Source organism: Poecilia latipinna, unplaced genomic scaffold, assembly GCF_001443285.1.
Source record: "Poecilia latipinna isolate Pla-1442-1.1 unplaced genomic scaffold, P_latipinna-1.0 Scaffold1695, whole genome shotgun sequence".
NCBI lineage: Eukaryota > Metazoa > Chordata > Actinopteri > Cyprinodontiformes > Poeciliidae > Poecilia > Poecilia latipinna.
The window spans coordinates 83,387-106,746 of NW_015114311.1; the positions used below are offsets into that span (position 1 = coordinate 83,387).

The window sequence follows — 23,360 nt, forward strand, 5'->3', positions numbered from 1 at the left end:
ACTTCAAACACGATCGTTTTCTCTGGCATCGATTGGTCGAGCGTCGTGAAATCCGACTTGAGCGTTGACGGTCTGTCACATTTCACACTGGGCTCATACGCTCACATTCACAGGGCTCACAATAATATCGACAGATAGGAGCGCGTTGAAGGTATGACTTTCCTGGTGAAGTACGTACTCCAGACGGGGGAAATTGACCTGGTTTCAGCGGTGTTCTCTGAGGCGGGGTCTTATCTCTTGACCGTGTTAATTTTAGCCCCGGTTCTTTCTTTCCAATTCTAGATTCACCACTTTTTTCCTCTCCAATCTTTCTCTCAGCGCTTCGCTGTTCGCGTCTTCACAGCTGGGGGACTCACCACCACCCGGCGACTCAACGTAACGCCAAGAACCCAACTTAAACCATTTTTGGATCATTTTTAAACGTTTTTCTACCAGTTACCCGGCGTTTTAAGGGGATTTGTGGCGTTGCTCGTTAGCTCCGGGATTTTTTTCTCTTGTGTTGGTCGCTGCTGGAGGAGGGGTTGGTTGGTTGGCGAGGCTTGCCAAGCTAACGAGCGACATTACGCAGACTGGCTAAACAAGTTTAAATAAAGGGTAAAGTTAATGTAAACTTAATTAAGGAGAAAACACAATGAAGACTAGGTGAAATGGTATAGAAACGCGGTTGTTTAACTGGCTAGAAAATTGTAATATCGCTTTTATCTCTGCGCCTAACCCTAGCATCTCCCCCAGCGTTAGCCTCCCCCGAAGTTAAACTCCGATTAAGTAAACCTTGTCAATGAGCGATTGAATAAATGTTGATTCAAAGCGGGTGTTTTCACTTTAAAACCTTACATTTACGCTTATTTGTATTAAATACGAAATTGAGGATCGTCTCTGTGTCAAGAGTTTCTGTGAAGGGGGTTTATCGCTAGTTGTTGAACCAGTTTTGTTGTGTGTAGTGGACGAAGTGTATTAACTTTTCTTAACATACATTTTTAACTTATTTCATTCTCAAACTTTTTTCTCTCCCAACAGCCCCTTAAAGCTGCTACTGTGGGAGGAAACGAGAGAAAAAGCTCAGAAAAAAAAAAAAAGAAAGAAGTAGAGGAAATCCCCCGAAAGGAAATGCCAATCGCAACCGCTGGACAGCCAGCGACTCAGGAGCCCAGAGTTTGCCCCCGGCTGCCCTCCACCCCGGAGCCTGTCCCTAAAGGGGCTGATTTATTCGAAGAGGCGGGGGCGGCAGAGTCGGCGGAGCGTACAGAGTACGGGGCCGCCGAGGGGGGCAGAGCGGGGTTCGGGGGCTTCAGTTTCAGCCACAGCGGCGCTCGGAGCTTTGTACAGCCCGGTTCGACCAGCGGCTCTCCTCCGCAGTCCCCGACCGCAGCCTCCTCCTCCTCGTTCCTCCTCCACCTCTCTCACCCCCACCAAATGACTATGGAACCCCCTCGGACTCGATCGCGTTCTCGGTCTGGATACTACCAGCAGTACGGGGTTGGGGGTAACAACACCGGAGTTACGGTGTCCAGCCACCACCAACACCACCACCACCACCTCCTCCACCAGCAGCAGCAGCAGCAGCAGCAGCACGGAGCCGGCTGCGCACCGCTCGGAGCTCACAGCAATCACCCGGAGAACCAGCAGCGAGCACCGGGAAGCAACGCCCCTCCCGGCATTCACCGGCTCCCCTCGGTGCCCGGGGCGCACCACATCCCGATGACAGGTACATGTCCCCACTCGACTTTTGTCAGTGAGAGAGAAGTCTCACGTTTATTGGACTTTTGTTTTCACACAACCTCTGCCTTGAAGGGATGCATGGCAGTCTGGGGCGGGCGGGGGGTGTTTTTAGAGCCAAATTGAAACAGTGAGGGGGTGACTGCCCTGTAGGGCTGGCATGACAGTACTGTTTGTGTATGTGCGGAGACGTTTGATGTGCTCTAATTAGATGGGGTGTTACATGGGCTTGTCCGGGCGGTGCAGAGTTAACACTTATCCAGTAGTTTAATGAACAGCAGCGGCATTTTTGTTGGTGTGTGTGTGTGTGTGTGTGTGGACTGGGGCAGCCTCAAGCCAACAGAACAGCTGAGAACAGGATGTAAACCTCACTTTGTTATAGCGGTGTAGCACCTCCACATTTAGTCAATTCTGCAAATACTTCTGTAGCTAGGTAACAAGACTTGTTGTGCACAGGCTAAAGTTTGTCCAAAGTAGGCATGGGGTTTTTCCTTTGTATGTGGAGAATACTAGACTATTTGTTGATGCGGTTTCTAACAACAAATTGCACGATTAGACACTTTACATACTGTAATAGCTTTATTGAAAGTATGTAATTGAAGATTTAGCTCTGGCTATGATGCATTCAGTTTTATGTCCAGGTTTACAAAAAAAAAATCCTTTCCACTTGCAGTTTGTGTTGGCTCTAAAGATGCTTGTAGTTATGTTTTTACCAGCAGCTGCCTTGGTAACTTATGTCTTGACGTTTTCCTTAACAAAGATGAACTTTGAGTGTGGGGTTGTTGCTGGGTGTACATGCAGGGTCACTCAGACAGCAATTCAAGTGCAGTGAACCGTGTAACATAGAAACACCTCGGCTAGAGTTTCACCTTCTCCAAAGCGTGGTTAACGATTTTTTTTTTTTTTTTTTTTGTCTAACGCAGACACAAAACACTCCAAAAAAGTTATGAGGGAACATATTTCACCAACCTAAATCTTGATGCTATGGCTGTTAACTAACTGCTCATAAAGATAAAGCTGGAATTTATGTATTTGGTATTTTTGTGTTGTCATATTGAACTCTATTCATTTATTTTTTAAATTCTGCTTCCTCAGTCATGTTATCCAGCAAAACAGCACTCAGCTTACCAAAACTTCCTATTAAAAAAATGATATAAAATCAGTCTCTGAAGGTTCATTAGAATAAAAACAAAGGCACCTTTAAACAGAAAGTGCTTGTTGGTGTGTTCAAAGAACCCTGCAGCATTTAATTGAGACTGGAATTACCTGTCCTGCAGAGCCAGACTAAAACAGCTGAACCTGTCTAAGCAAACAGGCCCCCAAACCGTGCACATTTTCTGAGCAGTGCCGTGCTTACTGATTGGCTAGGAATTGTCTGTATTTCTTTAGAGTGACATGGGAGAGAGATTGAAAGACGATTAAGAAATTGCCATACCAGCCTGCATCATTCACGTCCTTTTCGTCATCAGAGTTAGCAGCCTGTAATTTCCACTGTCAAAATAGCTTATTTATGACATGTGGGATTGCTTGAATCAACGGATGGAATGAATAAACTGTACTTGGATCCAAGCTGAATTCAGTTGAAGGCATTGCAAGGATGTTTAGTGAGAGCTGGGAAGCAGAACCTGCACACAGGACTGCACTTCAGTCTTACCATAGCTGTGACTCAAATAACACAAATGTCTGCAGCATTTAAACCTGATTACCTGTGTCATTTCCTCCCCTGGTCTCTGTTAAAATCTCTTTACGATCAGCAGGGGAGACGATCACTCATCACTTTCTATTGTAGATGTCTTATATAAATGGTAGTAGGGCTGTTCTGGTCAAGGCATTTTGTCTGAAATTAGGATTATTTAAGTTTGACTGTATATTAAAAGGAGTGATTATTTTATTTATATAATTGTTCTTTTTTGTTAGGTCTTTGCAGTGCTACAGATAATGACACAGACATGGAGCTTTTCCATTTCCCCTGTGTGTTCAGCTTACTTGTCTGGTCCATACAGCGTCATGCAGCATTATGTGTTTTAAAGAAAAAAACAAAAACATTAGGCTAACATAAAAAACATCTTTAGTGATTGAAATCTTTTTTTCTCAGTGATGTTTTTTTCTTCTTCTTCTTTATCTTCTGTAGAAACATATTTCTTCTTTTTGATGTATACTTGGGTGAGTGCGGAGGTTTGTTAGAGGAAGTTCTTGCAGTTAATGTCTCTCGTACCATCAATCAGAAACTTGCCTGCAGGCAATTTTCATACAAAGCTTTACCTCTGGTTAGCCGAGTAAACCTGTTTTGAAATTCTCTTTCTCTGCAGCACAGATGTTAGCATGGTTTATGAGCAGCCAATGGCAAAAAGGGTCAATTGACTCTATGGTGATCACTGCCAATGAAAACAGGCCTGAGTTCATATCCCGATTTTGTATTTAACATCCAAAGGTGAGAGCCATTTAGGGAAACTGACAATATTAACTTATATTTTCTATCTGGTGGGAAAAGCTTTGACTTCCCAATATAACGTTTGTCCAACTCGGATTTTTCTTTAAGAAGCATAATATGATAAAAATCCCTAAAACCAAACAGTATTCAAAATATAAGTTAAAGAGAACCAACTGTGAAACAGGATTTCAGATATAGACCAAAGGCCAAATGATTCCTATTTACATTTTAAGCTGTCTTTAGGATAACAAAAGGAGGTTTTCATGTACATATTTTCTTAGGAGAATGTAGAACTCTGGGGTTTCCAAAATATTGCCAACATGTCACAGATTGAAAAAAAAAAATCAATAAAATAGAGCAACTTCGCTTTACAACCTTCGTATTATCTCCTATAGGTCTTGCTCTCTCTTGCTGCCCAAATGCACCGTTGATGTAGTAGAAAATATTTCCTTCTTAAATAGCTTCTTACATTTCTGTTTTTTCCGTTTGATTTGAATACCTGCCATGTTGACAGTAACTAACCTTTAGTCCCCTTCCCTCAGTAGCAACTTCCGCAGCGAGCAGTGTTGTTGTCAGTATGACCTATTAACCCTTGGTGCTAATTAGCATTTGTCTGTTGAGCTTCTGACATCCGGTCATCGGATTGGATAGACAGACAGGACTGATCAGCCTGAAAATGGTTCTCTTGAGGTAAAAAAACAACAACATTTTTTATTGGTGTATTTCTAGTATATTGTAATAAAAACAGGGGTATTCCCAAAGCACAGTTTCCCCATCATGTTTTGGCTCCCTGACAGAGCTCCCCTCCATCCTTTTCCTCACATTACTAACAGGCAATATGCATATAAACAGCAGCTTCAGATTTGTCAACACATTTTTACTGAAGTCTGCATTGCACACATATGGAAAAAGGGAAACATTACTAACTTTAATTACGCTATTTTTTTTTCACTTAGCATTTGAAACTTCTCAAATTTATTGCACAGAGGGAGGACATTATTGCTGAGTAATATCTGAATCACTCATTTGACGACAGAAATGTTTCAGGATAATTGGGAGTTGAATATTCTTTTAGCAGAGTAAAGCAGCTGGTTATCTGGACTCTTCCCAGAACAACACTCCTTATTAGACCCTCGCTTCATTCCCAGAATCAGCCTTCCTTGTTGGCTGAGCGTGAAAGAAAAGGAGAGATACTTAATCCATCCTTCCCATGCTAGTCACCTGCATTGGACATGAAAGATAAAGCTGTCCTGTAACTCTTCAGTCCCCGCCCCGCTCCCTCTCTCCTCTCTTCCCTTTGTAGTCTGCTGTAATTCTTTTGGACCCTTTTTTTTTTTTGTCCTCTCTACCTCATTTGTTCATTCTTTTTTATTGTCTCGAGTGCTCCCTTTTTTTCTTTGACAGACCGTCTTGTTTGCTGCGCACATGACTGTGCCCACCTGGTTTTCGAATTGTAACGTCCATTGAGATAAGTGTCTCCAAAGTGTGCAAAAAGCACTGCCAGATTGATCCGAGCAAAAAAAAGGGGAGGGGAGAAGCCCAAAAAACATTGTCTGTAGCATTTGATATCCTGTCCTGATTCTGTCCCACTTCTGTCACAGCCTGTCCTCTTTTAGCCACATTCCCTTCTCCCTCCCCTCCGGATCGTTCAACCCTTTCTGTACCCCTCCGATCCATTTTCTTTGGCCTCCTCCCTCACATTTGTCTAATGGAGGGATCGTTTTAATGGATTGCCCAAAGCAGCAGCGAGGCAGACACTACAGCCACTCTACATCTACCTCTCCATCCCTCTGTCTCTGACAGAACTGGAAACATTCACGTTGTTTTAAGTTCTTTTTCTTCTTCTTTTTTTTTTTTTTACTTTCCTTTGTCTTGGCACCCAGGCAACCCCCTGCAGTGAGAAGAGAAACCCTTTCACTCTGATTTACCAACTAGTAGGGGTTTCGTGATGCTCTTTCACTTCAAATAAACAACAAAGAAGTCACTTTGGTCAGGAGGAGAGGATTCCTGGAAGAGTGGACTGGTGACCTTAAATGTGGCCTAAAATCTAAGAGATGGGCTTTGTTGTGGTTTGGAAAAAGTACTTCTAAGAGGGAAAGAATGCCAAAGGTCAGGTGAAACCTTAAGAAATGTCAATATAAAAAGAAGAGAAAGGCCAGTAAGAGTGCAAAAAATGTTCCAGAAGAAAAAAAAAAGTAGGGTTAGTTTAAAAAGACGTTGTGTGGGATTTGGCAGGTTTACTGGAGTTGCGAGGAAGCGCAGTGCATATTTTCTGTTTATAAAGGAAGGGTCAGGTGCAGAAAGAGGTTGAGGAGAGAAAAGGGAGAGCTAATTAGATGGAGTCCTGTGAGTATTAAGAAAGGGAGCATGTGAGCAAACCTCGCAAACCGGAGCTGGCAGGAGGAGGAGGATATCACGGGCAGCACTGTAAGCAAAGCACAGAGAGGAAACCCGACTTGCAAACAGCCTCTGAGCTTACAACCTGTAGAGCAGCCCCTGACTGAGCGCCGAGAGGAGGAAGAAGGATGGGCAGGAGGTGCTGTTTGCCCCGACTGTTTGCATGTTGACCGGCTGTCTCTGTTGATTTAAGCAGGCCAGTTGTTCAGGAGATGAGGCCTGGTTCTGTCATGGCAGCAAATCTGTTGCTTTCTGTTCTGCTGGCTGGAACTCAGAAGGACGATGACTGCAACGTCGTCCGAGACGTCCTTCTTAAAAATTTCACTTGGGTTTTATCACCCTATTCTGGGAAAGTTATCTCACAATTTCCCAATGTTGTTTAAAGAAATTATGAAACGGGAGTGACATTGAGACTTTTTCAAAGATTATTTAGCGAGTGTAATATCCAAGTTGATCTTCAGGTTGTAGAAAACCAAAGCAGTCCTAGTTGAGAGTTAGAATCACTTCTTGTAGTGTTGGCAACGAGGCCTGTCATGACAACAAATTGACCCAGAAATCATTGTGATAAACAATAATAATGTTGTTTTGAGACCATTTTCAAGTAATGTATTGATAATGGCATAATGATGCAATTTTGCTCTCTCAAAGAGCCATAAACTTTAATTTTGTAAAGAACATATGACTCAGGAACTGGAAGATATTTAAAATATTCCCACCACGCCCCCAAAAGAACAACCATAAAAAATGGGGGAAAACGCACAAGTAAGATAAAAAGAACACATCATTTTCCTTAGTCTTCAAAATTCTTCAATCCTTTGTTTGAAGGTGCAAAATGTACCAGATTTTTGTCTGTGACAAACTGTAAGAAAGTTCAAGGGGTGTAAATCATTTAGAAAGGACTCTACTATTCAAACAAGTTCAGAAGAGTACTTTAAAAAGTTAGTCAAGTGTAACATACTCTTTCTTCTCCAAGCCCTTCCTGTATTATGATCCACTGCCAGGATACAAGGTAAATATGGTTATTTCAGTCATCATCTTTAAGATATGCCAAATATCATCCAGTTTAGAAAGTCTTAGAAATTTTGTTTGTATTGTGGCCAAAAAAGAAAGAAAAAAGACAGCTGGACATACTGTGCATATGGCACAACATGCTGCAGGAATGGTAGAAAACTGTCACTTAGTCACAAGTTTCCAATTTATATCCTTTAAAACCAGACTGTTACTGGAGAAGTTTATTTTTTTCTTTCACTATTTATTTTATGAATTCATACAGCTACCCCACTTTTACAAATATCCATTTTTAGAGAAATTCAATCTGCAGTGAGGTCTCATGTGCTCAATTTTAAAGCACATAAATTGCGCTGTGGTAAAAATACAAACTGGGACTTCGATACAAGTTCAAATTATGTTTTAACGATAAGGTCAAAGTTAGTTGGGGAGCACTTTTTTTGTTTCAGTGGTATCTCCACCCCACCACAGCCATCTAAAAACACAGCTCATCAGCTGTTTTATATTTGTATCTACGGGATAGAGAAGGACGATTTTGGCTGTGAATGCAGAATATAGAGTGAGTAATATCATATGGTCTGAAGGAGTGGTTAGCCTCGTGCGTTTCATGCGTCACAAACTTCCTCAGTGACTTGCGCTGTTGGGGACTGTCATAAACTTGTGCTTGCAGGTTGTAAGGCTTTGCTTCTAAAACGGTCGTAATGGCAGATCTCTGAAAGGATGTCAGGAAAAGCAGCAGCATGTTGCACTTAAATTCATAAGTTCAAATGGGGGGGAAAAAATCACAAATGACAGGTGGAAATACCGTCATAGGTTTTCTTCAGAAGCTGGATGGGCCTCGTCATGCATTTCTGGCAGGGCTAGGCTTTGAGTTACTGTTAAAGGTGCTTTCTAAATTAAATCTGTCATCTTTAGACAGGGATTATTTTTGATTTGTCAAGAGCAGTCGTTACGAAATTACGCTTGTTCATGCTCAGATGCATCGTTTCTGTTTGAATACACAGCGTTTCCAAGTAAATCTGAGCATAAAAGTTGGCTCCGACTTTAAAAGTGGTATGGTGTTGATGCATATTTAAAGAAAAAAACTTAATGAAGTTAAATTAGCTACTGTTGGCTAGAGATGCTCAGAGAAATGGGCCAGTGGCAAGTTCAAAAATCAAATCTTTTTCCTGTCATTGAAGGCACAATGTGAGCCGACAACCGCTGTTCTGTGTAGATGCTGTTGCTGAGAGAGGAAGACTCATTGTTAGCTGTTTTCAGCATCAGTCAGGAGTTCAAAATGAAGTTGGTTGAAGCACAGAAATGTAAGAGGCTATTCTCTGAAAAGCTGAGACCTGACTGTGGTTCTTTTGGGTTGCACAAACGTGCAAAGCAGATAATTAGAAGGCTAAATGAAGTACATTATGAGCTGCTCTGTTTTATCCTTTTGAGCTCGAAACTTTTCAGTCATGCTGGATTTGGAAGTGTTTGTAGCCTTTTGGAAATCTCAGAGTTGAGATGAATATCTGTGTTCTCTAGAGAGCTCCACACATAGACTGATATTTTAATATTGGTAGCTGTGCTAACTTTGCTAATTATCAGGATAAGATGCTCAGAATGGTTTAAAATGTCAATTTTGTGATCATTGTCTTTGCTTAGAGTAGTAGTGGACTCACACAACTGATTAGTGCTTTCCTGTTAGCTTTTTTTCTAAATTGGAGAGTGATCTATTTTTTTTATCTTCACTATAAATGGGTTTGTGCGCTAGCTTAAAGTTGCTACCTCTACACTCAGGCTCCTCAATATGAAGTGTACAAACTTCTGCTTCCAAACAGTTTGTCTGATGTTTAATTTTACTCCCAAGAGCCAGAGACGGATAAGCAACTTTAATGTGGCAGCTAGGACAGGGAACGAAAGGAACATGGTGACGGTGGAGATGTTACGCGACAGGAAAACATACAAAAAGCGGAATGTGCACACACATTTGTGCCATCAAATATTCAAAACAAGCATTATCTGGGCAATCTTTACCAACATGTTCTGTGACAGCTTTCCGCTTCAGTGTGAAATGTGCAGTGACATGTGTTCAGAAGGCGGGGTGGTGTGAGAAGTGCGTGCATGTATGTGTGGGTTTGTGTTTCACATATGTTCAATTTTCTTTAGAAAGCGTTGCATCAGTCGGTCTTCTGTCCATCGGGCTGTTTTGTTCTTACAGTACAGCTGCTCTGCTTCTTATCTCGGCTCTTATCCGTCAAACCAGCTGCTCTCTCCAGTGGTTTTGTCGCCCGGAACGGGAAGAGGTAGTTTACCTTGGAGCGCAAACGGGGGGTGATGGGGATCACGGACAGAGATGGCGCGATAGGGCAAGGACAGGAAATGTGGATGCTGTGTGATAAAGCGGCTGGAATATATGGGAGACAGACAGGTTGGCTGATAGGGAAATGGATCGCTGGCAGGGAGGGATGTAATGAAGGGATGGAAAGTGTGAGGAGGAGGAGGAGGCAGCGTATGAAGGAGGGTACCTTGGCCAGTGCAAGAGGGGGGGATGAGAAAGGGAGGGGAGAAGTGGAGGAAATGGATAGAAATAGCTGATGCACTCCGAGTTGTGCAGAAAATCAATAGCAGTCAAGAGCAGAAGCCACAACCCCCACTCTGCTCCGTCTGGCTGTTCCCTCACCCTCCACTGCCGCTTTTCCTCCAGTCGTTTTCCTCATGTTTGTTCCTCCACTCCGCGTCCTTTCCTGTCAAACTTTCCTCCTCGGAGCTCTCACACTTTTTTAATGTTCTCTTACATCCATTTCCTCCTCTTCTTCACCTCCGCTTTGCCCTCTTCCTGTCACCGGCGTTTTCCTTCCTCCACAGCTGCTCTGCATCTTCTGCTTGCAGAATGAAGTTGGCGGTAGTTTAACGTGTAGTTAGAAAATAAAATCTCCTGTCTGCAAACTTAAACATATTTTTAAATTAATTTTCAAAATTGAGAGAGAAAGAAGGTGGAGTTCTCGACATATAACAAATAGTGGGCTTCCTTAAGTATTTCCACGTTTATTTCACTTGTCCATGTCACTCTGTGATAACACGACTTGGATAGAAACTTTTTAAGCCACTTTGAATAATTAACTGAGCTTACTGTATTGGTTGAGCACTAGAATCAATTGGGATTTATGTATGATTGAACTGAAATGTTTATTTTTTTGTGAAGTGCCTGAAGACGACAATTGTTGTGAATAGGTGCGATATTAATAAAACTGAATTAAATTAAACATTTTTTTTCTGGCTGGAATTTGTACCAAGCTTAAACTACTCATTCGCTATAAATGTGATTGTTTAGTTCACTGTGCAATCATCAAAGAATTGATTAATGTTTAATGACTTTGGACTAGATACGCTTTACCTCTCTGCCAAACTGGGTTGTTTAGTGATTGGTGGGATAAAAGGTGGCAATAAAAGTCCAAGCAGGTCATTTTTTGTCATACAAAGTGAAGGAAAAATAGAAAACAGACTGAAAATAAAAATGCTGCATTTTGAACTGGAAAGTTTGTGATCCACACACACTGAAGCACAAGCGGACATATCTGCTGCTGTTAGGTCTTATGTTTGAGGTTGACCACATGGACCATGTTGTTCCTCCTTCATGTTTTCTTCATGGACCAGCTCCTGCTTTTTCTTCTGTTCACCCACTAATTACACCCAAGACAGACAAACGGGACCATTTTGTTGTTGCTGTTGACGTCTATCTACTTTCACCAAAGTACAGACAATTCAAGAAGCTCTAGCTTTGTGCTGACTGTGTTTTCTGCTTCTTTTGTTCAGCGCATATTGATTCAACTTTCTTAGATTTAGGGACAGAACTGACGGTCTCCCCACACATTATAATTGATACTGCAGTCCTATTATTCAGCCATCCTGGAGGCCCAGACTGCAGAGCTAAATAGTGTGTCGTCTGTTACCCCAACAGCGGGTATGATGTCATTCAAACATGTTCTGTTGCCTCAGTGTTGCGCTCTATAGAGTGAGTCTAACTGAATGACTCGCCTCTGACTCAATTTACAGGATTCTGACAATGTGTGAGTGAGACCATATTCAGGGAGGAAGCTGGTTTTTGGCCCATTGTGATCAATGAATGAGTGCTGCATGGAGGAGAGCTATGCAGCCGGCGAGTCCCATGAATGCTTCGTCAGTTCTCCGACCCTAAATTATCTCACTGGATTTGGGCTTTTAGCTATTTTTTTTTTTATTATATATTTTTACCTCACTAATAAAAGCTTTACGTTATTTATGTTGCTTCCCATCCAGATAAAAGAACAAGAAGAATTTTAATCTTTTTTAGCGATTGAGGGCTTCTGAAAACCTTCACTCTGTCTGCCTCGTCTTTTATTTCCTCTACATGCACTACTTTGTTGTCAGTCAGAGCTTTTCTTCAAAGACGGAGACTAGAATCAGAAAATAAATAAAAAATCCTCACTAACAACCGATAGGTGTAAAGCTCTTTTATGAAGGGCTCTTCTCGCATGCCTTCTAGGTTACCTCTCTTCATTTCTATTGTAGAGGTTGCTTCGCTTGGCGTGCCCTTGGGAGCATTTACCCTTGGAGCGCGTACCGGTGCCACCATCTGTGATCAGGACGTACCCGACCAAAGATTTGGCCACCGCAAAAAGGGGAAAAAAATAAAATTAAAGCAAATAGACAAAGACAATAAAAAAAAGATGAAAGGATTGTGGTAAAACAAAAGAGTAAACGTCTTAGCGGTGATGCAAGCGGCAGTATCATCTGAAAGCTCCTCTAATCCTGGATTACTGTGTTTGTTCTGTTTGTGTATGTATACGTACTGAGCCGAGAGAACGCCATATGTGTTTCAGTGACTTTTATGCCGCATACGTGGTCAGAGGCCTTTCTCGCAAACATGTTGTCGTTGTTGTTGTTTTCCGGTTCCAGGTGGCTTCAGGAAAATGACAACAAAAGGATTAAGTAAGCTGCAGATAAACAGATTTTACAGCACAATGACTGGGTACGCTGATCCATCAGGTCCAACAATATACAAATATTTACATTATTTGTATAGTGCCCCTTACAGTAATAACTCATTTTATGGCTCATTTTTAAGTTTACAGTCTTGCATAGATGGGCGGGGAGGGGGGACATTCAGTTATCATGATTCTCAGAATAAAACTCCAAGATTTGTATGCAATCGTCGTAAGCAAGCTGCAAACTATATTTTTATCATGTTTGAATCATTATTTCCCAAAGCTCATGGCCTGCTTTGTTTTCGTTATGTGCAGGGGCTTCTGGTGGAGCGTACCACTGCCACTCTGACCATGCATATGGAGAGGAGAGGGATAAGGTAAGCCAACACTCGCTCGTTGTTAAGGCCAACATTATTAAAAAAAATAGGTTATCGTTGGGGATTATTTGGATAATAAATCAAATCATGGTTGTTGAGGGAAGAATATTTTCAGGAGAATGCTGGAATTGGCATTTGAGTAAAGAATTAATCTGGAGATTTTACCTTGTTTATTCCAAGAGATTGGTCAGTGTGCATCACAACATCCCAACTTAAGCAAGTCCTGCCTGACCCAATCAAATCACTGATTACAAATTTTAACCAATCTTTTATGAATGGGAAAGTGGGCCACTGAAGATTTGGCTTAACTGTTTGATTCTGAATTAGTAGATCAAAGGAAACAGTAAAACAATTTTCTGATCATGTTTTACTCAAGCATGTGCAGTTTATATGGTAACGTAAAAGAATCAGACTGAGGTTCGCAGGTGTGGAGTCTGTGAAGTGCTACAAACGTGATGCTGCTGAAAACTATAAGTGTTTGCAAAGAAAGCCATAGATGACAAATTAATACCTGAGTAGTAATAAATATATTGACAGATTGTTTACAAGCATGATTGTTTGCTAAAGCCCTATTACCCGTGACGATCTCAAAAGAGCAAAGTAGTAAATTATGGTAAACAATGTTGAAAACATCGACATGCTGGTTATCGTAACTGCTTGAGCTGGAACGTCATTCTTTTGAAAACGACAACGCCGTCGTGAGAGGATCAGGTTTGACGTTGCCGGTAGCTGTATGTGAATTTCCTCTTGCAGTTTCCACTAATAAAATCACAGCACTGCGGTTTAGTTACTCTATATCAGGGAAAGTGCTGAGGTGTTTTAGTTACTTTAAGGTTTAAAAAAAAACAAAAACAAAAAAAAACATTGTTTCAAAGCATGTTTGACAGAAAAAAAAAAAAAACTTCAATGTATGTTTGAAGGAGTTCAAGTAGAACTCAGTAAATGATTTTAATAACCACAAGCGAGCACCTTTTAAAAGCATGCATATATTAACAAGAAAGTGGAGAGGCTGGACACTGAAGTGTTGCAGAAAGCTTGAAGGGAAGAAAGGGGAGGGGTGTTGCTAATGATTTCAGTCTCCAGCTGTGGAACTTGGTTGGAGTGAGAGAAGCAAAAAGCAGGATGAGGAAGGGAGGGACAGTGGTGGAAGAGCCAAAGACGAGCTTTGAAATGGTCTTGATTAGCGTTACTGGAAGCATGTCTGTAAATATTAATGACTCTCAAACAGAAAACGGCCATATTTGCTCAGTGTGTGCTTTCATGAAAGAAAATCGACTTCCTTCAAGAGACAAAAAAAAAAACAAAAAAAAAACATGGACTCTGTTGTTGTTTTTGTCCTGCGTGATCTCGGCAGGCCTGCCCGACTTTATTTCGGTTCCAAGCAACGTTGGCAAAGCCACAACAGCTGGAGGCCGGAGTCGCTGTCCGAGAGGGTCGCTGCAGGCATGTACGCCGAGTGGGGATGTTGTGAAATAGAATGTGGAAGGGTGTGTCAGGATATCTGACCCGCCTGGTTTCTACATGCACTGAATACAGTGACGGTGAAGAGAAGTGGATGGATGGGTGCGTAGTTTCAAAGACTTGCTTTAATATCAGTCAGCGGGCACTTTAGTTTGCTTCTTCTGGTTTAGCTTTTCATCTTGTGTCCTTTCTTTTTTTTAGCCTTGTGAAAATATGTTCAAACACAGCAAACAAACCCGCAGTTTGGAACATGAGGCCAAATTATAGCATATCGCTGGAGGACATGTACACTCCTTTGTCTGATGATGTTCCCCTCCCTCTAACGGAGGGAGACGGGCCCATCAAACTTTCATACTAATGGGAAATAGTCTGCATGTCTGTGGAGTGAACATATGCATTTGTCCTTCTTCTCAACCCCTCTTGTCCCCCTCAGATTTTAAGTCCGAGTGTGGTGGGACAGGTCAGATACACACAAGGGGGAAAGAAAACAAGAAGATGGAGGAAAAGAATAAGGGAGGTGGGGAGGTAAAGATGGGTTTAGCTTATCTGACACAAGGGAAAGGGGGTGGGGTGGGAGGAGATTGTTGAGCAGGGTAGGGAGAGTGCGCTGGTGAAAGAGTGTGGCTCAGATATGAAAATGGGCACAGTACATGTCCCAAGGGTTTTGGGGTTGGGGCCGAGGCTGGTAAAGAGGTTGTGGGGCGATGGGGTGGATAAGAGGAGCCAATAAGGAAGAAGAACAGATAGGGGACGCAGTTTCATTCTGTAATGGAGAGGAGTAGATGTTGTTTTCTGGACTGACTGTAATGAAATCACCCTGAACAGGTGTTATCTGTCCTTTTACAAAGTGCTAATTCGTTACTTTCTTCTTCATGTTCACCAAAGCAAAAACAGGTCATTTAGCACAAGTTGAAGGCGTCACTGAAGTTACAAGAAGGCAAACGCTTTGCAGTTTTGGAGACCTGTTTCTTGATTCTTGAAGAAAAATGTTTTAAAGGAGCAGTTTTATGTAAAATTGACTTTTTGAGGTTTGTATAATCTTATATCATTCCCTCTCTCAAAACATACCTGGAGTGTTGCTTTGATTCTTTCAATCCTGTTTGAGGATTCCATGATTTTCCCGCTCTTAGAAAGTGCCACCTATTTCCACAAAGCTCCTCTTTGGAGCTGCTCCTCCAGACTAGTGGCAGCAGCAATTGGCAGGAAACACCTGGTGGAACTGCAAACCTGCGAGTTATCTTATCATAGAAACTACTTCTCAGCCCAGGGTTTCTAAGAACTGTTGTAAATGACATAATGAGAACAATTGTTGTCATGATGTGCGAAAGGGGGGTCTTGAGAAGAGCTTCTTAAAGAGACAGAGGCCAATTACAAGGTGTCAAATTTATTTTAAGTCATGTTTGATATCAAATGAAGGTCACATAGCTACTTGATGTGCCTGGAAAGTACCTACCGCACCTAAAAATAATAATAATAAAAACTGAACTGTTCTGTTCTTTCATGCATCATCTTTACCTTCACCCATCCTGACAGGTGAGCGGCAGGTCTGAAATTCAAAAATCAGTAAACTCACCATACCTTGGCTGTACTTGTTTGCACTAACCACAACACTCTTTAGTGTGGAAGTGGCTGCTTTAGGAATAATACTCGGTTCACTGATTTCAGTGGGTTATATAGTTTAAAGAGGGAAAATAAAAAAACGTGCATCTTAAAAGCTGTTGGAAGCTCTTTAAGAGGAAGTTTTCTACAGAGGGATGCCAGCTGCTAATTTAGAGTGGCAAACAGAGACACTACTGATGTTGCTCATTTTACCCACGCCACTTTGTGTTTTTGGAGGGGTTTTTTTGTGGCCAGCTTTTTTTAGATGCTAGAAGTAGCCACATGTCCTGAAATGTAATTTTACAAAGTGTTTCTTAAATTAGAAACGGGCAAATTGTCCTGAAGCTTATTTTGTCTTGTTTAAAAACAGTAAAACCGTCTTTTACAGCCACTGCTTACACACACACACTGTGGCAACTGCTCACAGCCAGAAAGGCTTGAAAAGGTCTCTCGAATGTGATCGTTACGTCTCCGACCCCTACCTCATGTTTTTCTTTTCTTGTAACTCAATCCATCTCTAAATTTTTATATTTCAATACTTTCCTAGTTCTTCCTTCCTGGCTCCAACTGAAGGAAATCGCTCTAGTTAGTACATCCAGCGAAGTCTTCAGGCTCTCATCAAACCACGGCACTATAACTAAACTACTAGCATAAACTCTTCATGGCCCCACAGTTCAAACACATTAGATTTTTTATTTTTTTTGTTGCCTCTGCAGATCTTCAGAAGGTCGTGTTTATGGGCTGCAGAAACAGTGGCAGCTGCTCATGTGTGAATTTGCGCATGTCTGCAGGCGTTTCCATAACTGCGTGTGTTTCTGCAGTCTGCTCTCCAGCTGTTTCCTGTTAGCTATCGTACTGCTGCTCTCAGGGCTGCTGAGCTGTACATGTGTTCGATCTGGTGCAAGAAAAAGTTGCTCGCTGAGTCATTTAAAAAAAAATAAATAAATAATACTCCATAGTATGACTTTCCTACTTTAGAGTGAAGGTTTGTTGAAATGGGCGCCGTTTGGGGAACGTGAGTGAAAGGTAGATGTAGAAATCGTGTGTGAGAGAACCTGGCTGTCCTGCTGTGTACCGCAAGACTCATCGTAAGGGAGAATGAGTAACAACTGAAACACGGGCAGGTCTGTGTGTGTTCTTGCCTCACCATGTGCCAAGTGTGAGAGTCACTGGCTGACTGTAAGTGACATGACTCACAGATGAGTCGACAGGATGGAAACGCTATACGATAACTCTTGAGTCAGTGATAACTGAATGACTACACACGCAGCTATTTGGCCGTGTTTACGTACATTACCGCCTTTTTTCTTTTTATTATTATTATTCTGACTACACAAGAAAGTACAAGTCCAGCTGAGGGCGTGTTCCTGCACATGGGCTTGTACGCGCTTGCCTCCTGTTTGCATTTCCTCACTCTGAGAGGAAGTAACTTTGAACCCTCTGGGCCGCTGTGTGCTCGCGGTGTAAAAAGCTCCCCTTCGTAGATGCAGTGAACCTGGAGAAAGACGCGCGGTTTGAACCATACAGGTATGCCACAAAGGGATTCTAGGGCCCGACAGTATGAACTGTATCCCAGAGGGACAAAGAGCGTTGAACTAGATGTATTTGATATGAATGCTCTGGGTCACTAAACACAATACTCGTCTGTTTCCCCCTCTCCCCTCCCTTATGCAGAGTGAGGAAAGCCCCAGTCCGAAGCGCCAGAGGCTGTCCAGTCAGTCCGTTTTAGAGCAGCTGACCTCATCTGCGCCGCTACCATCTACGCCGTCGCCCCCCATCCGCCCATGGGAGTCAGGACCTCCGAGTCGGCGGCAACCTCACCCTCACACACACTACCACCAGGAGAGGTGCCTCACTCCTCCACGGATCAGACGCAGGTAGAACCTTTTGTTTTTTGTTTTTTGTTTTTTTGTTTTTTTTTGTGTGCCACAGTTCCTATGTACAGTGTTTTTCCAAAAGTATTCACAGCCCTTAAGCTTTTCCCCCCATTTTGTAACATTGACGTTTGTGGATTTTAAAGTATTTTATTGGGCTTTTATTTGATGCATCAGTGCAAAGCAGAACATCATTTTGAAATGGAAGGCAAATGATTCACGGTTTTTAAATTGTACTGCAAATGTAAATCTCTAAAGTGTGGCATGAGTTGGTTTTCACCCCTCATTTTCACTATTATTCCTAAAAAAACAACAACCAATTGGCCTCAGTAGGCATTTAATTAGTAAATCCACCTGTGTGTTCTTCAGTTTCGTTACAAATCCAGCTTTTCAGTGAAGGAAACAAATATTTGTCAAATGAACACAGGAGAAGTAAAAGTTTGAAGCAGGGTGAGATATAATATCTCAAGCTTTGAGTTGTTCAGTTTATCATTCAAAACTAGAACATGCAGAGTGACAATTGTAAACCCATGATGCTGACAAGCTGACAAACCACACTTTTTGGACTTAAAACAAGTTTGAAAACCGTGTTTTTTCTCCTACACATGTTTGTCCTGTCTGCGTAGCGTCACAAAATGTGCAAAATCTCCAGCTGTGTAAATATCTCTGCAAGTCTCTGAATGGAGCGAACGATCTGCTGTCCCCTCTTGCAGTCCGCCCACGAGGCGCCAACGTGGCCGTCTCTCCAGGCCGTCCCGCCACCCGCCTCTTCACCACCATCCCTCCGCTCAAGGACCTACGCCTCGCCCGTCACCGTCTGAGCGTCGGGACGAAAACTACCACCACAACCCCCTTCCCTCGGCGCATCAGACGTACCCAGCACACACTCCAAGCACTTATCCTCAGCCCCCCACAGCTGGCGGCGCAGGCCGAGGTTCTGAGGAGCCCCGGGCCTTCCACCCCCCCACGTTATCGTCGCAACTGTTGCACCCGGCCGCCCATCATCACCCCCATCATCACCATCCTCACCATCAGCAACAGCATCACGCAACACAACAGCAGCAAGGAGCCATGGTGTTGGACTTGCACGATCGGGTTAGTTTGCGTCTGTCGAGCTGTTGGAGACATTTACCTGTGTTAGTTAGTGTGTGTGTTTTGATGCGAGCTGCTTGTGTTCTCTCCAGCTGCAGCAGGGCAACATACCCGTCTCCTACACAGTGACCCCTGTCCCTCCACACGGCCTGGCGGCACCTCTGTGTAGCGGTCAGCACATCCCCCCCTCCTGCTCCTCTCAGCAGCAGGTTCCCACCTGTAGTGTGGTCTTCAGCGCCGGACAACACTACCATCCGGTGAGAGAAACTCCTCCGTGTACAACATGTGGCGTTGTTTGTACAGTTTGTTGCAGTTTCCATGGTTCTGTGCTTTAAAGGAAGTGGCTTATCGTGTGTTAACGTTTCCCAGTTTGGAGGAGGAAGTTGGTTTGCTAAGTCACAGCCGCCACCTTGTGGCAAAGGTGGCACATTACAGTTGATATTTAAAAAAAAAACAAAAAAAAAAACAGACTTTTTGTTTTGACTGACTTCCTTTTTCTCTTTCTTGCTTCTATTTTTCTAGATGTTACAGGCATGTTCGATGCATCATTTGCCGGTTTCCTACGCATTTCCCTCACTACTGTCTAGTGACCCTCAGTTCCTGATTTCTCCTCCACCTCATCTCTCCCACCATCCGCCCCATCTGCCCACACAGTTCCTGCCTTTTCAGACTCAACAGCCAAGATCGGTATGCGAACAGTCTGCTTCTAATGCTTACCCTTTACATTTGCTTAGCTTGTATAGTTTGAAAAAATTGCGACACAAGCCATACAAGAATCGTAGCGTACTCCGGGTTATTATGACATATAACCATCAAATAAATTTCACTGCAGTACTTACTTTTTGCTGAGATTTACCACAAAAGTAAAGCATATTGTTCCATATTAATGTGTATTTTTTGGTTTTGTGGATATTCATCTCAGCCCTTACAGAGGATTGAAAACGAGGTTGATATAGTGGGAGAGCAGCTCCCTGTCGGAGGAAGCTTCAGCTACGCCCACCATCACCACCACCACCAGCCTCCCTCCGCCCTGCCGCCTTCCACTCCGCTCCAGTTCCTTTCACACCATGACCCCCTGTCGCAAGATCTTTTCACACTGGTAGGGGGAATATTTTTTTTTTTGCTTTTGTTTTTAAATCCCACATCGATCCAGCGATTATATTATTGCTTTGCTTTTTCTCTTTTTGCAGCCATATCCCCACTTTATGCCTCGGCGATTCGCCAGTCGCCGTTACCGCTCGCAGCAGGCCGTGCCCCCGTCTCCCTACCATCCCAGCTTCCTGCCTTACTTCTTGTAAGTGTTCTTGCCCCTCCACTCCCCTTTCCTTATGTTAAGCCACGCTTTGGGTGAACGCTTCATCGTGACGACGCCAGCAGCATATTTTGATCACTGTTTTTAACTCGCAGGTCAATGCTTCCTGTTCCCCCGAATGTGGCTCCTACCATCAGCCTAGAGCTGGATGTGGATGACGGAGAGGTGGAAAACTATGAGGTAGGACAAACTGAGTTCTTCAACTTAATGTATTTGTGAACCAGAAGATGAATATTTTCTTTCTATATGAAATCTCCAGGCCCTGTTGAACCTCGCCGAGCGGCTGGGGGAAGCCAAGCCCCGGGGTTTGACCAAGGCAGATATAGAGCAGCTACCATCATACAGGTTTAACCCCAACAACCATCAGTCGGAGCAAACACTGTGAGTAGCTTCATTTTTTTATTTTTATTTTTAGTGCTTTTCCTCTTATCCCATCAGGCGGCAGTTTTAACAGCTTTTTATTTTATTTTTTGTGCTGCAGATGTGTCGTTTGTATGTGTGACTTCGAGTCCCGCCAGCTCCTCAGAGTTCTCCCCTGTAATCACGAGTTTCACGCCAAATGTGTTGACAAGTGGCTTAAGGTGAGTTGTGTTTCTGCTCTCATAAAATAAGAAAATCAGTTTTGAATGCAGCTGTCTTCAAAGTTTTTTTTTTTTTTTTTGTTTCTACAGGAAGTCATAAGTTTCATTTCTCACCTTTGGAACGTCCTTGTTTTTTTTTTTTCCAGGCTAACCGCACCTGCCCTATCTGTCGAGCCGATGCCTCTGAGGTCCAGCGGGACGCTGAGTGACCTCAAACAACCACCATCCCCAAACCCTGTTTTGGATGCGTAAACCATAAAAAGTGAACCGACTCATTCTGTCAAAACGACTGGGACCACTGCACATGCAACAGCATTTAGGTGTCAAAACCTGCTGCTTAATCTTGCTTACTTTATACTTGGACTTCTGAAGCCTTCTGTTTTGTTTAACTCATCTTCTAGTCTGCCATCTTCTGACGGTTGCTGTGAATTACCTTCTTAACACACCAAGCTGCAAATCCGTTTTTAATGTCGTCGTGAATGCTTTTCCATGTCTGAACAGAGGACCTACGTGTAATTGTTTTCAAGGATGTCTTTGTTAAAAATCGGTTTTCTAAGGATTATGACAAACCATAAAAAGTAGTTTCGTATTTTGTTGTGAAAAAAAAAAAAAAAAAGCTCTTTTAAAATTTTGCTCTTTGTAAGGGAGTTGAACTGAACGCAAGAGATTTATCTCTCGCTATCCTTGTTTTCCTGACGGTTAAAGCAGCCTGTTTGGAGCGAAACGAAGATTTATTTCACTGTGTGGAATGACGATAAAGTACTTTGCATGGACACTTTGTTCTTTCTGTGCAAGTCAATGTGGTTCTGCTCATGAAAAGTTCCTTATTGGAATGATTCATAATTCAAATTCAAAAATACTTTATTGATCCCAAAGGGAAACTAAATAAACCACACTTCCAGAATTTGTTTTCCGCTCTCGGATTGATTTGAACTTAAACGAAGTCGAGAATACTTTGGAAAATTTTAGGAAATTTCTGAAGTGAGATTTTTGTCCTCTGGGAAGTTGACTTTTCTTGTTTTGTAAAATCATAAACTTTAACCACACACTGACGTTGCATCTGATAGTAAAATATATTCAGAAATATTTTAAATCAAGCTTTCTTTTCTGCAAAAATCTTAATTTATTCTCCGTACGGTTGGAGCGAGTCATTTAAGCAGGTTATTGTGTCTGCTGGTCGCCTTCTGTGCAGGCGGCGATCCAGCTCATTTTTTTCCACCGTCTACCAGGAACAACTTTGACACACTTTTCAGGTTTTAACTGGCTCCACTTTGTTTCACTGGCAGATCTAAGGCTTCAGCACTTTACAGCGACTGGATTCCTGCGTTGCTTTCTTTGCGTTCTGAACAAACCGGTTTTGAGTTCAGTCACCCACAGAGACGCAACCAATCAAAGTTTTCACTTTCTCTTGAGAGACCTGTTTTATTTCTGAGTCCTTTTGGTTGATGTAGTGACATGTTCTGCCAGAGATGCAGGCAAAGAGGTTTTAAAAGCTGAATCTGTCCAAAAGAGGTGAAGTAAAAGATCACGCTGCGTCCTTTTGTTGGTAACAAGTCAGAATAACTCTCAGCAGCAAAAGGAAAAAGAGAAGTATTTAACTACAAAGCGGTAGATTGTTCAGATAATTGTTTTCTATGCACATCATCTCACCTTTTGAGGTTAGATTTAGGAGCAAAAACTGCAGATTTTCTTTCATCCCGCCCTTCATTGGAACATTTTGGGGGTTAATCTACTTGTTTCCCGTTGGTCTTATGTTGATTCGTCATATAATAATATAAAAAGATGTTCCATTCAAACTACTGTTAGGTCGTTGTCGTTGCCCGTTTCATCTTAATGCACAACATTTCCAGGAGACACTGCATGAAGTGCTCTGAAAGTTTGTTGAGCCACTTTTAGAGGCCTGCATCTGAAATGCCTTTTCTACCAGTGCGTCTTCTCCGGGTCCAACTCGCATCGTAGGACAACCAACGCATTCGAACCAGATTTTTTTTTTTTTTTTTTTTTTCTTTCCATCATGTGCAAACTACAGTTATGTCTAAATCTGTTATTTATGTACGCTCTTCCTCTGCGTCGTCCGTCTAGGAAAAAAAATCACGGGAATCAGTGTGGACTGCATCGTTTCTAGATGTCGTATGTGTGTCTTTTTCTTTTTTTGTCGTACGATTGCATCGTTTTGTTTTCTGGTACACTAGCAATTACCTCAGTCCCACTATTTGTTTTTATCTACTAGAATATGGCGCAAACGGTATGATTCATGCTTTCATTCTGATCGCTGGGTTGTTTGAGAAGTTTTCCTTCAAACTCTGAAACTGTATTATTCAAATGGTGTTATATTAGTTTCATTATGTATTATGTCTGTAACCAAAACCATTTGAAGGCTTAAGATGATGATGATGATGATGATGATGAAATTTTTAACAAACATTTGTACATTTTGTATGAGAGTTACTTATGGTAATACTTTATTAAGTAGTGCAATGATTTTTTTTTAAAAAACCCTTTACCCCCCCAACCCCCATCTTTTGGATTTCAAAAGCTGGTTCAATAATAAATGTATAACATGCTCTTCTAA

The 23,360-nt window shown here is 42.3% G+C and overlaps 1 protein-coding gene across 3 annotated transcripts; it reads left to right on the forward strand.

The window, feature by feature from the left end:
* The first annotated feature begins 45 nt into the window (after positions 1-45).
* On the forward strand, positions 46-23,360 carry rnf38 (ring finger protein 38). 3 transcript variants are annotated; one of them, XM_015060236.1, is made up of 13 exons: positions 46-151; positions 1,018-1,705; positions 12,808-12,869; positions 17,604-17,806; positions 18,517-18,898; positions 18,988-19,152; positions 19,418-19,582; positions 19,818-19,994; positions 20,086-20,189; positions 20,303-20,387; positions 20,467-20,588; positions 20,689-20,788; positions 20,935-23,360. In XM_015060236.1, exons 2-13 carry the CDS (start codon positions 1,108-1,110, stop codon positions 20,995-20,997), a joined length of 2,226 nt encoding a protein of 741 aa, XP_014915722.1. In that variant the 5' UTR covers positions 46-151; positions 1,018-1,107; the 3' UTR covers positions 20,998-23,360. The 3 variants fall into 3 exon arrangements, with proteins under 3 accessions (XP_014915722.1, XP_014915723.1, XP_014915724.1); XM_015060237.1 differs by having other exon boundaries at positions 87-170; XM_015060238.1 differs by lacking the exon at positions 46-151 and adding an exon at positions 213-594.